Below are 16214 nucleotides of genomic sequence, written 5' to 3' on the forward strand. Positions count from 1 at the left end.
AGAGAGAGAGGAAAAGAAAAGGAGAGGGGGAAGGAGGGAGGGAGGGAGGAAGGAAGAGAAATTGCTTTACAATTTGTATAAGAATGAACATATAGGGTCTATTTGATACTCAAAATTAGTGCAATATTGGAAAATCTAGCAATGAGATTGTATGTATTAGATTAACAGTAAAAAAAATCTGATTATTACAATAAATTCTAAAGAAAACAAACCTGAGGATTGGAAATATGACTCAGTGTGAGAAACATTGAGTTTCATCCCTAGTACCCCCAAAATAACAACCAGACAAATATAAACACCCTGAAAACTTAAAATACCTATTCATGATTTAGTACGTACAAGGACAACTTAGCAAACTAGGAAAAAGTCTGGGTCTTCAAAATCATGTTAAAAAGAATTAACAAACCCTACAATAGGTGTTAAACAAGAGTACACAAACTATTAGTGGCAAATGTGTAGACTGCTGACATTTACTCTGTAAAAACGCAAATTTAAAAGCTTTCAAGAAATTTTACTAACAGAAGGGTTGATGCAGTGTTTTCTTGAAACATGGTCTTAGTACATGATTGTCCATTATACAACAGAGGTAAAAGTGTGAAAACTATGAGGCTTTCATAATTATGTTTAATTGGAGATTATTCTGATAAACGCAGACTCAATTCTTACCTGCTTTAATGCCTTTTTGCTGTGCTTCTGTGATTGAGAAATGACTTTACTTGCTGGAATGGTGGGTGACGGGCAGCCTGACTGGGGAGAGGATGGCTGTGACAGTCTAGATGATACTAGAGAAAAATTGACAAGGAAAGATTGTGTTATCAGAGTTGATATCAAGCACCATTCCTTCCCCAGATCATATGCTGCTACCTGTTAAGAACTGTGACCAAACACTTTAGGGAGGATCTTCCTTTTGTAGTTGTACTGCAGTCACCCTTTTCAGTTTATTTCCTCAGAAAGTTCTAGTGTAGGATGATAGGATGGGGAAGGGGTGTGTATTAGTATATATAACTTCATTGTTTAATATATTAGAAGTGATTAAAAAAGCAGGAAGTCATGTATAAATCATGTTAGAACTTAGAAGTAAGGTTCTGAGTAGTATCTGTGTTCCCAAGGTAAAGGAATTTTGAAGATTTCTTTGCTGGAAACAACTACCTTCTACTTCAACATTATCTGTTCTGTTTAGCTGAGAATCAAACCTGGGTCCTCTGGAAAAGCAGGCCATACTCCATTGAGACATCTCTTCAGCCTAATTTTTTTGGGGGGAGGGGGGGTAAGATGGAGGGAGGGAGAGAGGGGGGGGCAGGCAGACAGAGTGTGTGTTTGTATCTGTGCCCATGCATACCCTCTGGTGCTAAAATCACAGGCACTATAAAATGCCCAATGTGGGTGCTAGGAACCAAAATCTTAACTTGTACAAGTACAATGAATATGTTTTATGTTAGTAAAGGAGAAAGATGAAAATTGTTGATTCAGACATATCATGTAGGAACAAGGCATCCATCCTACTGATAACTCCTGAAGAATTGTCTAATGTCACCTTTTTAAATACTTGACCTGAAAGCATTTATAGCAAAAGGTACTGGCTAGTTGACATCACAAAGCTTCAAGATACATGAAGCATGTGCTGCTAGATTTGCATCTGACACAAAATCAAGAGGAAGTATACATAGAGTAGTGTGACCCTGGAGTGCAACACTCCACGCTACTCTTCAATGTCCAGATACTAAAACAATTGAACTCTGCGTCTGTGTCCTCATCTTCATAAATGTAACAGTTACATATTATATACGTGGGGAAGAATTGGTATACAATCAGCTTGATGCTAAAACAAAGGGAATAAAACCCACATACACATATACTGAGAGATGGTTCAGCAGTTAAGAAAGCTTAATGTTCTTAAAGAGAATTCAGATTTGTTTCCCAACCCCAACATACGGTGGCTCACAACTGTCTGTCTATAATTCTAGTTCCAGGTCATCTAATATCCTTTTTTGGCCTTTGAGGTATATGTAAACAAATATAAGCATGCACATATACACATACAATATGATTTAAGAAAAATGAGCTTGATAACTCTAGAGGTGATTGAGCGGCAAAAAGAAAATGTATCTTCAATGTAGTATTAGATGTTGACAAACTATAAAATAAGAGGTCAAAGTATTTAAGGTAATTTATTGCTTAGAGCATAATGTGTTAAACACTTTAAACATGCAAAACTGTGGAACTAGCACCACCATCAATTTTCATCATCCACCCTAAAGAGCACAGCTGACAGCTGGACATTCTTCTATCCTTCTACCTTGCCTATGATCCCTGCCTTACCTACTTCGTCTCTATAGCTCTGTCGAATCCCCATGTTTGATGATAAAATAATAAAGAACATTTTGTGAGTGAATATTTTTCAACTAGTGCGATCTTTTGAAGGTTCATCTATGTTATGACATAGGACTAGTTATTTTTGTTGTTGAATCTATTGTATGTGTATGTCACATTTTGATTATGTTTACCAACTGTCGAATTATTCATATTTTATCAATTAAGAACAAAGTTGTTGTTAATTGATAGACGGGGGCTTGAGCGATGGCTCAATGGTTATGAGTACTGCTTGCTCTTCAAGAGGACCCACGTTCAACTCACAGTACCTACACAAAAGTTCACAATTGTCTGTAACTCCTTTTCCAGTAAATCCAAATCCCTTACACAGACATGCAAGCAAGACACCAATGGAAATAAATTACAATGTAGCCTAGGTGTCACTCTGTAGTCTGTTTGTCTCCTAGAACTGTCTTGTGACTACAGGTGTGCAACAACTTGCTTGGTTTAACGTCTCAAACAGTCTTCCCTGCTCTCCTGGTTGGTCTTACTGGGCTTGTCTGTTTTGACCTTTGCTTTTTTATCCTTTGTGATGTATTTTTTTGGGGGGAAGGACATAAAACGCTTGTGTTTTAGGAACGTGAATTCAAGGTTTGCCCGCCACGGACCCCCAGCCCTTCAAGTTCTTGAGTTTAATCCAGGAGAGAAATTATAGGGTCTTATAGTAACTCCATGTTCACATTTTTATTTTTTGAGAAATTGACAAGTTGTTTTATGAAATGATTACAGTAGGAATATATAAGGGATCTACTTTCTTTACATAACTATCACCATGTGTTGTTAAAGTGTTTATTTGGTCAGTGAACCAAATTTTATATTACAGGGAACATAAAATACAAGTTAAAATATTCATATTCAACTGGTTTTTTAATGATATAGAAAAATCTCATAATATACATTTTCTCATTTCTCCTAAAAACTACCTGGTTATATAAAACAAACATTCAGAACAGCCCTAAAGAATCTAAGAATAATACTTCATTGTCTGGAAAAAAGAAAATAGCTATCTGTAATAATCATGACATTACTTAGAAGGTTCTTCCTTAAGATACATGCCTTTTCTAGCAAATAAAAGCATAAACCTGCCACTAAGCCAACTCAATTAAATTACAGCACCCTACCAAGGGCTAAAATTATGACAGGTTCTAGTCTTAGGATCTATGAAACTTAAACACTATTTTCTTTAAATACTAATGCCTCAAAACTTCAAAGAGCTAACAAGATGTGAACACATGTTGAGAAACCTCTCTCATTTTGCTATGTGCCTAAATCTATGGTAGATTGGACAAGATTTTGATCAACTTTTCTAATAATTCTCTAAAGTCAGGTAAGTTCTCTTTTCTATTCCAAACTACTGAAGTTCTATTTTCAGAGATAACTAGATCTAAATAACTGGATTTATATCATTACATGTTTTTCAAAGATATATTTTTTTACATTTTCATACAAAAATACCATACATATTGGTTGTTGTATATGTTATTATCTGTATTTACATATTAAAAAACCCAACTATCTTGAGAAAAGAAACAAGCTAGAATGGAGCAAAGCCAAGACTTATATTTTATTTTCAGAATAATGACTAGGTACCTGGAGTAGGATGACAGTGGTGACCACTGAGAACATGTGCTCATGTCCTAATTCTCAGAGCCTGTGAATGTGGCTTTATTGATGGAAGGGTTAACTAATTATCTTTTGATTAGATTACATAGCATATGCAAGTCATCTTAAACAACAAAATTGTTTTTCAAGATAGTTGTGAGCTGTCATGTCAGTGCTGGGAACTAAACCCTGGTTCTCTGGAAAAATAGCCAGTGCTCTTAACCTCTGAGCCATCTCTCCAGGCCTAGCACCTTATTCTTTTGAGAAGGTCTCACAACTGCCTCTAACTCCAACTCCAGGGAATCCAACACCCTCACACAGACATACATGCTGGCAAAATACCTATGAACATAAAATAAAAATTATTTTTTTAAAAAAGAGATGGTACTTAAAAACAACATTCAGAAGATAGATAAACATTTTGTTTGTTGCTACCCCTGGTCTCTGTGAAGAAGAAAATAAAACATAACACAGTATAACTTACACCTAGAAGACTGGAAATATAAAGCCAGACTAGAATACTTATAAAGTTCTGGGAACACCTGTAAACTGTGTGACCCTGTCCTAAACTTCTGTAAAACTAAATTTAAAATCATGTTTTGATATAAATTAAAACTATATATGAGCAAGGCAGTAGCACACAACTTTAACCCTAGCACTTAGAAGGCAGAGACAGGCCCAGGAAGCTGTGGAAGGAGAGAAGCCCCGCAGCCATATTTGCTGTCTGCCAGGACACAAAAGGATCACTAGGTACTGTATCACCCTGAGCCTTAGATTTCTGGTGGTGCAAACCGCCAGGGGTCTGCCTGCACTCAGGAACTGAGCACGTAGGAGGCTTTTGTCTGCCAGCCCACCTGGCTAGGGGGCCAGTGTCCTGTCCAGGAAGCTGAGGAAGGAGAGAAGCCCTGCAGCCATATTTGCAGTCTGCAGGGACACAAAAGGATCACTAGGTACTGTATCACCCTGAGCTTTAGATTTCTGGTGGTGCAAACCGCCAGGGGTCTGCCTGCACTCAGGAACTGAGCACATAGGCGGTTCATCTGCAAGACAGTCCATCGCAGGACCTGTGTGACCCCTACCACAACTTCTTCCCTCCTTAATAGAGCAGATAGAGAACACCTGGTTGACCTTGACAACCTAAGTATAGCATTGCTTGAGGCAAGAATGAGAAGGGCTCCAAAGGCACAAAAGAGGAAGCCAGCATATCAGTAATCTGAGCCAGAAGAAACCCAGTCATCCTGTGGTCCAGAGATAATCTTAAAGATCCACAGTAGGTTGAAGCACCAGCCAGTGACAATAAGACCATCTAACTCCTGGGAGAACCAGATGGCTAAAGGCAAACATGGGAAGTTACTAAGAGAAACCAAGGCATTATGGCAGCATCTGAACACAATTCTCCAACATTAGCAAGTCCTGGATACCCCAACACACCAGAAAAACAAGATTTGGATTTAAAATCACTGGTCATGATGCTAGTACAGGAAGACATGAAGGACATACTTAAAGAAATTCAGGAGAAAATGGATCAAAAATTAGAAGCCCTTACAAGGGAAACACAAAAATCATTGAAAGAAATTCAGGAGAATACAAAAGCCAATAAGGAGGAAACACAAAAAACACTTAAAGAAATACAGGAGAACTTTGATCAACAGGCAGAAGTCATGAAAGAGGAAACATAAAAATCTCTTAAAGAATTAGAGGAAAACACAAACAAGCAAATGACGGAACTGAGCAAAAATTTCCAGGATCTAAAAACAGAAGTAGAAACAACTAAGAAAGCACAAAGGGAGACAAGTTTGGAGATAGAAAACCTTGGGAAGAAATCAGGGACCATAGATGCAAATATCAACAACAGAATACAAGAGATAGAAGAAAGATTCTCAGATGCTGAAGATACCATAGAAACCATGGACTCTACAGTTAAAGAAAATGCAAACTGCAAAAAGCTTGTAACCCAAAATATCCAGGAAATCCAGGACACAATGAGAAAGCCAAATCTAAGGATTTGATGAGAGTGAAGATTTACAACTTAAAGGGCCAGCAAATATCTTCAACAAAATTATGGAAGAAAACTTCCCTAACCTAAAGAGAGAGATGCCCATGAAAATAAAGAAGCCTAAAGAACTCCAAACAGACTGGACCAGAACAGAAATACCTCCCGTCACATAATAATCAAAACCCCAAATGTACTAAACAAAGAAAGAATATTAAAGGCAGTAAGAGAAAAAGGGCGAGTAACATATAAAGGAAGACCTATCAGAATTACACCAGATTTCTCACCAGAGACCATGAAAGCTAGAAGATCCTGGGCGGAGCTCATGCAGACTCTAAGAGAACACAAATGCCAGCCAAGACTATTATACCCAGCGAAACTCTCAATTACTATAGCTGGAGAAACCAAGATATTCCATGACAAAACCAAATTTACACAATATCTTTCTACAAACCCAGCCCTACAAAGAATAATAGGGGGAAAGCACCAGTACAACGAGGGAAACTATACCCTGGAAAGAGCAGGATATTAAGCTTCTTTCATTAAACCCAAAGAGGATAACCACACACGTATAAAATTAAAATCAAAAATGTTAGGAAGCAATAACCACTACTCCTTGATATCTCTTAACATCAATGGACTCAATTCCCCAATAAAAAGACATAGACTAACAGACTAGTTACGTAAACAGGACCCTACATTTTGCTGCATACAGGAAACACACCTCAATGTCAAAGACACAAAAACTACCTTAGAGTAAAAGGCTGGAAGACAATTCTATAAGCAAATGGTCCCAGGAAACAAGCTGGAGTTGCAATTCTAATTTCGGATAAAATTGACTTTCATCCTAATGTCATCAAAAGAGACATGGAAGGTCACTACTTGCTGGTCAAAGGAAAAATCCAACAAGAAGAACTCTCAATCCTGAACATCTATGCCCCAAATACAAGGGCGCCCTCATTCATAAAAGAAACTTTACTAAAGCTCAAAGTACACATTGCACCTAACACAATAATTGTGGGTGACTTCAACACTCCACTTTCACCAATGGGCCAATCAGGAAAACAGAAACTAAACAGGGAGACAATGAAACTAATTGAAGCTTTGAACCAATTGGAGTTAACAGATATATATATATAGAACTTTTTATCCCAAAGCAAAAGAATATACCTTTTTCTCAGCACCTCATGGTACCTTCTCCAAAATAGATCATATAGTTGGTCACAAGACAGACCTCAACAAATATAAGAAGACTGAAATAATCCCATGCCTCCTATCAGATCACTATGGAGTAAAAGTGGTCTTTAGAAACAGTAAAAACAACAGAAAGCCCACATACACATGGAAACTGAATAATACTCTACCTTGGTCAAGGAAGAAATAAAGAAAGAAAGCAAAGATTTCTTAGAATTTAATGAAAATAAAGGCACAACATACACAAATCTATGGGACACAATGAAAGCAGTGCTCATAGCTTTGAGTGCCTCCAAAAAGAAATTCGAGAGAGAGCTTACACTAGAAGATTAACGGAACAACTGAAAACCCTGGAACAAGAAGAAGCTAATTCACCCAGGAGGAGGAGAAGACAGGAAATCATCAAACTCAGGGCTGAAATCAATCAAGTAGAAACCAAGAGAACCATACAAAGAATCAACAAGACCAAAAGCTGGTTCTTTGAAAAAAAATCAACAAGATAGATAAACCCTTAGCCAGACTAACCAAAGGGCACAGAGAAAGTATCCAAATTAACAAAATTAGAAATGAAAAGGGAGATATTACAACAGAAACCAAGGAAATTCAAAAAATCATCAGATCCTACTACAAAAACCTGTACTCAACACAACTGGAGAATCTGGAGGAAATGGACATTTTCTTAGACAGATATCAATTACCAAAATTAAACCAGGATCAAATAGACCATCTAAACAGACCCATAACCCCTAAAGAAATAGAAGGGGTCATAGATAGGCTTCCAACCAAAAAAAGCACAGGACCAGATGGTTTCAGTGCAGGGTTCTATCAGACCTTCAAAGAAGACTTAACACCAATACTCTTCAAACTTTTCCACCAAATAGAAACAGAAGGAACACTACCCAACTCCTTCTTTGAAGCCACTATTACGCTGATACCAAAACCACACAAAGATCCAACTAAGAAAGAGAATTTCAGGCCAATTTCCCTTATGAATATCGATGCAAAAATACTAAATAAAATTCTTGCCCACCGAATCCAAGAACACATCAAAACGATCATCCACCATGACCAAGTAGGCTTCATCCCAGGGATGCAGGGATGGTTCAATATAAGGAAATCCATAAATGCTATCCACTACATAAAACTCAAAGAAAAAAAAACACATGATCATTTCATTAGATGCTGAAAAAGCATTTGACAAAATTCAGCATCCTTTCATGCTAAAAGTTTTGGAAAGGACAGGAATTCAAGGCCCATATCTAAACATAGTAAAAGCAATATACAGCAAACCAGTAGCCAACATCAAACTAAATGGAGAGAAACTTGAAGCAATCCCACTAAAATCAGGGACTAGACAAGGCTGCCCCCCTCTCCCCGTATCTTTTCAATATAGTACTTGAAGTCCTAGCTAGAGCAATTAGACAACAGAAGGAAGTCAAAGGGATACAAATTGGAAAGGAAGACGTCAAACTATCACTATTTGCAGATGATATGATCGTATACTTACCCTAAAAACTCTACTAGAGAACTCCTACAGCTGATAAACAACTTCAGCAAAGTGGCTGGCTACAAAATCAACACAAGCAAATCAGTAGCCTTTATATATTCAAAGGATAAGCAGACTGAGAAAGAAATTAGGGAAATGACCCCCTTCACAATAGCTACCAACAGCATAAAGTATCTTGGGGTGACTCTAACCAAACAAGTGAAAGACCTATATGACAAGAACTTCAGATCTCTGAAAAAGGAAATCGAAGAAGATCTCAGAAAATGGAAAAACCTTCCATGCTCGTGGATTGGCAGGATTAATATAGTTAAAATGGCCATCTTGCCAAAGGCAATCTACAGATTCAATGCTATTCCCATAAAAATCCCAACCCAGTTCTTCATAGAGCTAGAAAGAGCAATTCTCAAATTCATCTGGAATAACAAAAAACCCAGGATAGCTAAAACTATTCTCAACAGTAAAAGAACTTCAGGGGGATTCAATATCCCAGACTTTAAACTCTACTACAGAGCAATAGTGATAAAAACTGCATGGTATTGGTACAATATCAGGCAAGCAGATCAATGGAATAGGATTGAAGACCCAGAAATGAACCAACACACCTATGGTCACTTGGTCTTTGACAAAGGGGCTGAAAGCATCCAGTGGAAAAAAGATAGTCTTTTCAACAAATGGTGCTAGTTCAATTGGAGGTCAGCATGCAGAAGAATGTGCATCGATCCATTCTTATCTCCTTGTACCAAGCTCAACTCCAAATGGATCAAGAACCTCCACATAAAACCTGACACACTGAAACTAATTGAAAAGAAACTGGGGAAGACCCTGGAGGACATGGGCACAGGGGAAAAGTTCCTGAATAGAACACCAATAGCTTACGCTCTAAGATCAAGAATTGACAAATGGGACCTCATAAAACTACAGTTTCTGTGAGGCAAAGGACACCATCAAAAGGACAAAACATCAACCAACAGACTGGGAAAGGATCTTCACCAACCCTAAATCCGACAGAGAGCTAATGTCTAATATATACAAAGAACTCAAGAAAGTAGAACCCAGAGAACCAAATAACCCCATTAAAAAGTGGGGTATGGAGCTAAACAAAGAATTTTCACATGAAGAACTTCGGAGAGCTGAGAAACACCTTAAGAAATGTTCAACATCATTAATCATTAGGGAAATGCAAATCAAAACAACCCTGAGATTTCACCTCACACTAGTCAGAATGGCTAAGGTCAAAAACTCAGGAGACAGCAGGTGTTGGTGAGGATTTGGAGAAAGAGGAACACTCCTCCACTGCTGGTGGGATTGCAAGATGGTGCAACCACTTTGGAAATCAGTCTGGAGGTTCCTCAGAAAACTGGGCATGTCACTTCCTGAGGACCCTGTTATACCACTCCTGGGCATATATCCAGAGGATTCTTCAGTATGCAATAAGGACACATGCTCCACTATGTTCATAGCAGCCCTATTTGTAGTAGCCAGAAGCTGGAAAGAACCTAGATGTCCTTCAAGGGAGGAATGGATACAAAAAATGTGGTATATTTACACAATGGAGTACTATTCAGCCATTAGAAACAATGAATTCATGAAATTCTTAGACAAATGGATGGAGCTGGAGAACATCATACTAAGTGAGGTAACCCAGTCTCAAAAGATCAATCATGGTATGCACTCACTGATAAGTGGATATTAGCCTATAAACTTTGAATACCCAGGACATAATCCACAAATTAAATGATGTCCAAAAAGAATGGAAGAGTGGCCCCTGGTTCGGGAAAGACTCAGTGCAAGAGTATAGGGGAGGGGTTGGGGATTTAGCTCAGTGGTAGAGCGCTTGCCTAGCAAGCGCAAGGCCCTGGGTTCGGTCCTCAGCTGTTAAAAAAAAAAAAAAAAAAAAAAGAGTATAGGGGAATTCCAGAACAGGGAAGTGGGAAGGGGTAGATGGAAGAATAGGGGGACAGAAGAGGGCTTATGGGACTTGAGGGGAGTGGGGACCCAGAAAAGGGGAAATCATTTGCAATGTCAATTAAAAAAAAAAAAAAAAAAAGAAGGCAGAGACAGGGCAAAGGTGGCACACACCATTTGGGAGGCACTGACAAGTGGATCTCTGAGTTAGAAGCCAGCCTGGTCTACAGAGTGAGTTCCAAGACAGCCAGAGCTACGAAGAGAAACTTTCTCAAAGGAGAACAAACAAACAACCCCACAACAACCCAAAGTATGAACCGATGTCAGTTACTATGTTTTTATATTTCTATTCTGTTTATTCTCATGGCCATCCTAGTCAGTTCTCCTTGCACCTGGAGAACAAACTCAGGGCCAAAACTGAGTGCTTAACACTATGTTCTAGCTCAGCTTTCTATTACAGACCTGCTTTTAAAACAGACATTAACATTATTACTAAAATCAAGACTACCACACACAGATTAAGATTAAACTAAGATTAAATAGTAATATCTTATATTAAAAAAACTAAATAGTTGTTTGCTTTATTTCATATTTCTAGAGCATAGTACACTAAAAATTTTAAAGTAATTTCATAAAGCCAAAAAAGGTAATGTCTCATGTAAGTAAGTCTAAGAACCCTTCTTTGATACTAGTTAACCTGTAGGTAATAGTATGTTTCTGTGTGTATGCAGTGCTTATAATCAATGTTAAAGGTATGGCTATTTAAAAAAAAAACAAAAAACAAAAAAACCCAGCTTATGGTTCTTGGGAACTGAATAGTTTTCAATGTTAAGAGTACAGAAGTGACGCCAGGCAGTGGTGGCGCACACCTTTAATCCCAGCACTCGGGAGGCAGAGACAGAGGCAGGCAGATTTCTGAGTTCAAGGCCAGCCTAGTCTACAGAGTGAGTTCCAGATCAGCCTGAGCTACACAGAGAAACCCTGTCAAGAAAAACCAAAAAAGAGAGAGAGTACAGAGTGGGGAATCCATAGAAGCCAGAGAGGAGATGTGTGTGTTGCTCCCATCCAAGCTCTGAGATCTTATGAGCCTATTCCTCAATTGTCAAGGCCTGAGAAGCTCTATGACAGTGCAATCACATGATGACTAAAGATAGAAGTTACTTTTTTTTTTTTTTTTGGTTTTTTGGATTTGTTTTTTTCGAGACAGGGTTTCTTTGTGTAGCCCTGGCTGCCCTGGAAGACACTCTGTAGACCAGGCTAGCCTCAAACTCAGAAATCCGCCTGCCTCTGCCTCCCAGAGTGCTGGGATTACAGGCGTGCGCCACCACCGCCCAGCAGAAGTTACTTTCAATACAACTAAATCTGTGCTGCAAAGTATATATAAATGTAAAACACGAATGCATAGACATATGCATCAGCTCCTTCTCTAGTAAATAACAGTCCGAGAAAATTCAGTAAATCAAATACAGGAAGAGAAACACGATGGACATGGTAAGATTGGCTTTTTCTCCACTCTACTCCACATTTACATGAAATGATTGAATAATTTTAAAAACAAAGGAAAAGTAACAAGCTAGCCCCATAAACCCAGGGGAAAATAAATGATTTCAATCCCTCCATGAGTAAAATAGTGAAAATCTTAACAAAAAAGATTGTGGCAACATAGGAAATGAACTAGGAAAACATTAAAAAGACTTCACTGGAATAATACTTTATAATAGAAAATGAACCTTATTTCCTGTATTTGTTCCCTTTGGCAACTGGGAGATTAATGATGTACTGGAGTTTTGAGAATAGTTTTAACTTATATGACCTGAGGCTAGAAAGAAAAGGCTCAGCAGTTAAGAGCACTTGCTGCTCTTTCAGATGACCTGGGTTTGGTTCTTAACAACCACAAGGCAGCTTACAATCATTTGCAACTCCAGTCCCAGGGAAGGCAATGCCCTCAGCTGACCTAGGCAGATATACCCACATACATGTAGGTGAAACACTCATATAGATAAATAAAAAGATAAATAAAAATGTTTACATTGTATCACCAATCTAGATTATAAGTCCCTTTTCACACAATGACCATCTACTGCAATCCGGTCATGTCCTTAAATAAAATAGAAAAGATCACACCTGGATACTTTTTTGCTTTTAGTTATCCTTAAAGTCCTGGCAGTGCTACTGCCTTTAACATACAAGGTGCCCAACCCTCCATCTCAGCCACCTGAGCTAACTTTGTCAAAAGTTTAATTTCTAGGATGCATTTGAACGAAAGCCTAATCCCTCCCCTTTCAGTAACTTAGCATATATAAAAATGCTATAGGGATATATGTATTTTCTAACTCCAACCTTAATAAAAAACAGTCTAAATGTGTTAACAGTAATGTGCTCTTGAAATAAGAATTCCTTATAGTGAAAAGGAGTATTTCATGTAACTCCTTTTTTTCTTAAAAAAAAAAAAAAGGTAAAGCAAATCATCTCACAACTTTTCGTTATGACAAGATAAAAACTATACTTATGTACTATCTTTAATCATAGCACTTGGGAGTGCACAGGCAAAAAGAGTTCAAAACCAGCCTGGTCTACATAATGAGTTTCAGGATAGCCAGGACTACATGAAAAGCCTGTCTCCAAGGGGGTGAAATGAAACAAAACAACCAAAAATATCCAGAAAGCTGTCTTATAATACTTAGGACATATTTTGGGGAAAAGACAGACACATCCTTAGTTATGACCACAAAACTGTAACAGAGATAACTGATTTTACTAATAATTTTTCTGACATTATTCCACCTTACCTTGACTTGAAATTCCATAAAGCTCTTCTTTGGACATGTTTCGTGTTTGAAAAGTAAGAATCAAAACTATAAACTAGTAATTTTCTCTAATTTAGAAATCAATAAGCTATATTTAATAATGGACTGAGTTTCTAAGTTTTAGGCTGTTCCTATATGGCTGAAAGGTTATACATGTATCAAGAGTTTCTATCAATTTTTAACTAAAAGTATCAGTTCTGCTGTCAAAGCTCTTTATTTTTGCACATAAAAAGGAAGTGGGCTTTGATACTATCTCAATGTTCTTCCTGTCTTATAATACATTTGAAATAGTTGTGAAAGATTAAGAGTAAAAGCCCTAAACAAGACAAATGAACAGCCACAATTAGTGTGCTTCACTGACAGAAGAACTGTCTTTTTTGTTGTTGTTGTTGTTGTTAAAATCTTTTCAGTGTTTCTGTATAAAGTCCTAGCAGGCCCAGAACTCATTTTGTAGACCAGACTGGCCTTGAACTTGCTGCAATCCTCTAGCTTCTACTTGCCAAATGATAGAATTTCAGGTGTGTGCCAACCTGAGGGGTACTTAAAACCACCTTTATTTATGTGTGTAGGAGCATGTCTATAGAAGTCAGGAAAGAAGTCAAAAGTCAGCACACTCTTTCCAACAAGTAGGTTCCAAGGTTCAAACTCAGATCCTGAGACTTAGCCACAAGAGAACCTGCTAAGCCATTTGCAGTCCAGTCCTTTTGTTTTTACTTATTTTTGCCTTAAGACAGGGACAGCTGGGCGGTGGTGGCTCACACCTTTAATCCCAGCACTTGGGATGCAGAGGCAGGCAGATTTCTGAGTTCCAGGCCAGCTTGGTCCACAGAGAGAGTTCCAGGACAGCCAGGACTATACAGAGAAACTTTGTCTCAAAAAACAAAACAAAAACAACAATAAAAAAGATAGGGTCATATGTAGTAGCCCAGAATGGATCCCAACTCAAAGTCTTCTTGCCTCATCCAAATGTAAAAACTGCAGCTATACCTATTTGGCTACAGGCCTGCCACATTAATTTCATGGGAGTATTAAATTCCTAAATATATAATACATACCTGATGTTTTATAGGATACTATATTGTGAATAATCTAAAAATAACAAGTTTAAGTCATAAGGGAGACTAAGCTACTCTTTATTATTGGTGGCTTAGCATTTATCCATCATCTATCCATTTCTTGAGAATATGCATTGCTCAAGTAACATGAATTGCATGTTTACTTCTCACTTCACTTTCCAAACTCTTTTCCCAGCTTTATAGATTATCTACAATTAGATAGTGACTTCAAAGAATATCTCCCCATAGAATAGGTCATGGAGAAATAGCTAGAATTGTACCTATTCAACAAATGAATCAAAGGCAGATCAAAAACAATGCTGAATGTTTATGACCTAATTTTTAATATCCTCTACCATTATGTAAAATGTAGAGTAAGGCCATCCTGTTCAAATTTACCAAGGGAGCTACTAACAAGAAAATTTAAGATATTTTTGCATTATAATGCACTTATTCAATTTTTTTTTTTTTTTTTTTTTTTTTTTTTTGGTTTTTTGGATTTGGTTTTTTCAAGACAAGGTTTGTAGCCCTGGCTGTCCTGGAACTCACTCTGTAGACCAGGCGGGCCTCAAATTCTTTAACAAGGCCACTAACAGACATTATTTCTGAACAAAAAAGCACCAGCAAGAGACACTACTCACAGGCTGCTGCAGCTTGTGTAGCACTTTTAAAAAATAAAACACACAAACAAAACTATACCTTTATTTTACATGAATGGGCACATGGCACATGTACACTGTGTGGTCCCTAGTATCCTCAGAAGTCAAAAAGGGGCATAGGATTCACTATTGAATTTATAGATAATTATGAGCTGCCATGTAAGTGCTGGAAAATATCTTGGATACTTTACAAAAAGCAACAAGTGCTCCTAAATACTAAGCCATCTCCCCAGCTTTTTTTTTTTTTTTTTTTTTGAGACAGGGTTTCTCTGTATAGCCCTGGCTATCCTGGAACTCTCTGTAGACCAGATTGGCGTCAAACTCAGAAATCCGTCTGCCTCTCTCTGCCTCCCAAGTGCTGGGATTACAGGTGTGCGCCACCATGCCCAGCTGGGTCTACTCTTAAAAGGTAGAAATGAGCCAGGCATATATATCTCTATGTATGGAGTTCTAGGCTAGCTAAGGCTACACATTGAGCCCTTACCCTCAAAAAAAACAAAAAACAAAAAACAAAAACAAAAAACAAAATAAACATGCAAAAACAAACACAAACAAACAAACAAACAAAAAAACCAAGAACAAAGCCAGATGTGATAACATGCTTATTACTCCAGCATTTGGGAGGTAGAGGCAAGAAAACTAAGAGTTCACAGCCAGCTCCACTGAAATAGTCATTCCAGACTAACCTGGACTATATGAAACCCTGTGAGCACTTCATCCCCAAACAAAAATGCTGAAGCATATTCCAGCCAGCAAATAAACTAAACTTTTGTTCAGTTTAGTCTGGCCACATTTAATGTTGATCTCTTTGTTTATGATGCCACCAAGAAAACATGACTTTTGCTAGTTATTTTATGTATGTGAGCAAAGTGTCACTACCTTAAGATACACCAGAAGAGGGCATCAGGCAGTTGTGAGCTGCCATGTGCTTGCTAGGAATCAAACTCATGATGTTTGGAAGAATACTCAGTGCTCTTAACTACTAAACCATCTCAATAGGCCCCGAGCCCTTTTCACTTTATTCTGCCCAAATCAGGTGCTTTAAAAAAAAAAAAAAAAGAGGGTGAGCACCCTATCATTTTGTTTTTACCTAATTTGGGTATGTCTCTAATAAACTTGCAA

General features: G+C 37.8%; 1 protein-coding gene across 4 annotated transcripts in view; it reads right to left on the bottom strand.

Annotated features, from left to right (window-relative positions):
* Positions 1–16214, bottom strand: part of Asxl2 (ASXL transcriptional regulator 2) — a 95841-nt gene that overhangs the window by 40585 nt on the left and 39042 nt on the right. For 3 of the 4 annotated variants that reach the window (XM_052186202.1, XM_052186201.1, XM_052186204.1), the window contains one exon: positions 667–782. In XM_052186202.1, coding sequence (XP_052042162.1) covers positions 667–782 — 116 coding nt within the window. Of the gene's footprint in view, positions 1–666; positions 783–864; positions 956–16214 lie in introns of those variants that run through there. The other variant, XM_052186205.1, reaches the window with a different exon arrangement.

The sequence above is a fragment of the Apodemus sylvaticus genome, chromosome 6 (assembly GCF_947179515.1).
Source record: "Apodemus sylvaticus chromosome 6, mApoSyl1.1, whole genome shotgun sequence".
In the NCBI taxonomy this organism is placed as follows: domain Eukaryota; kingdom Metazoa; phylum Chordata; class Mammalia; order Rodentia; family Muridae; genus Apodemus; species Apodemus sylvaticus.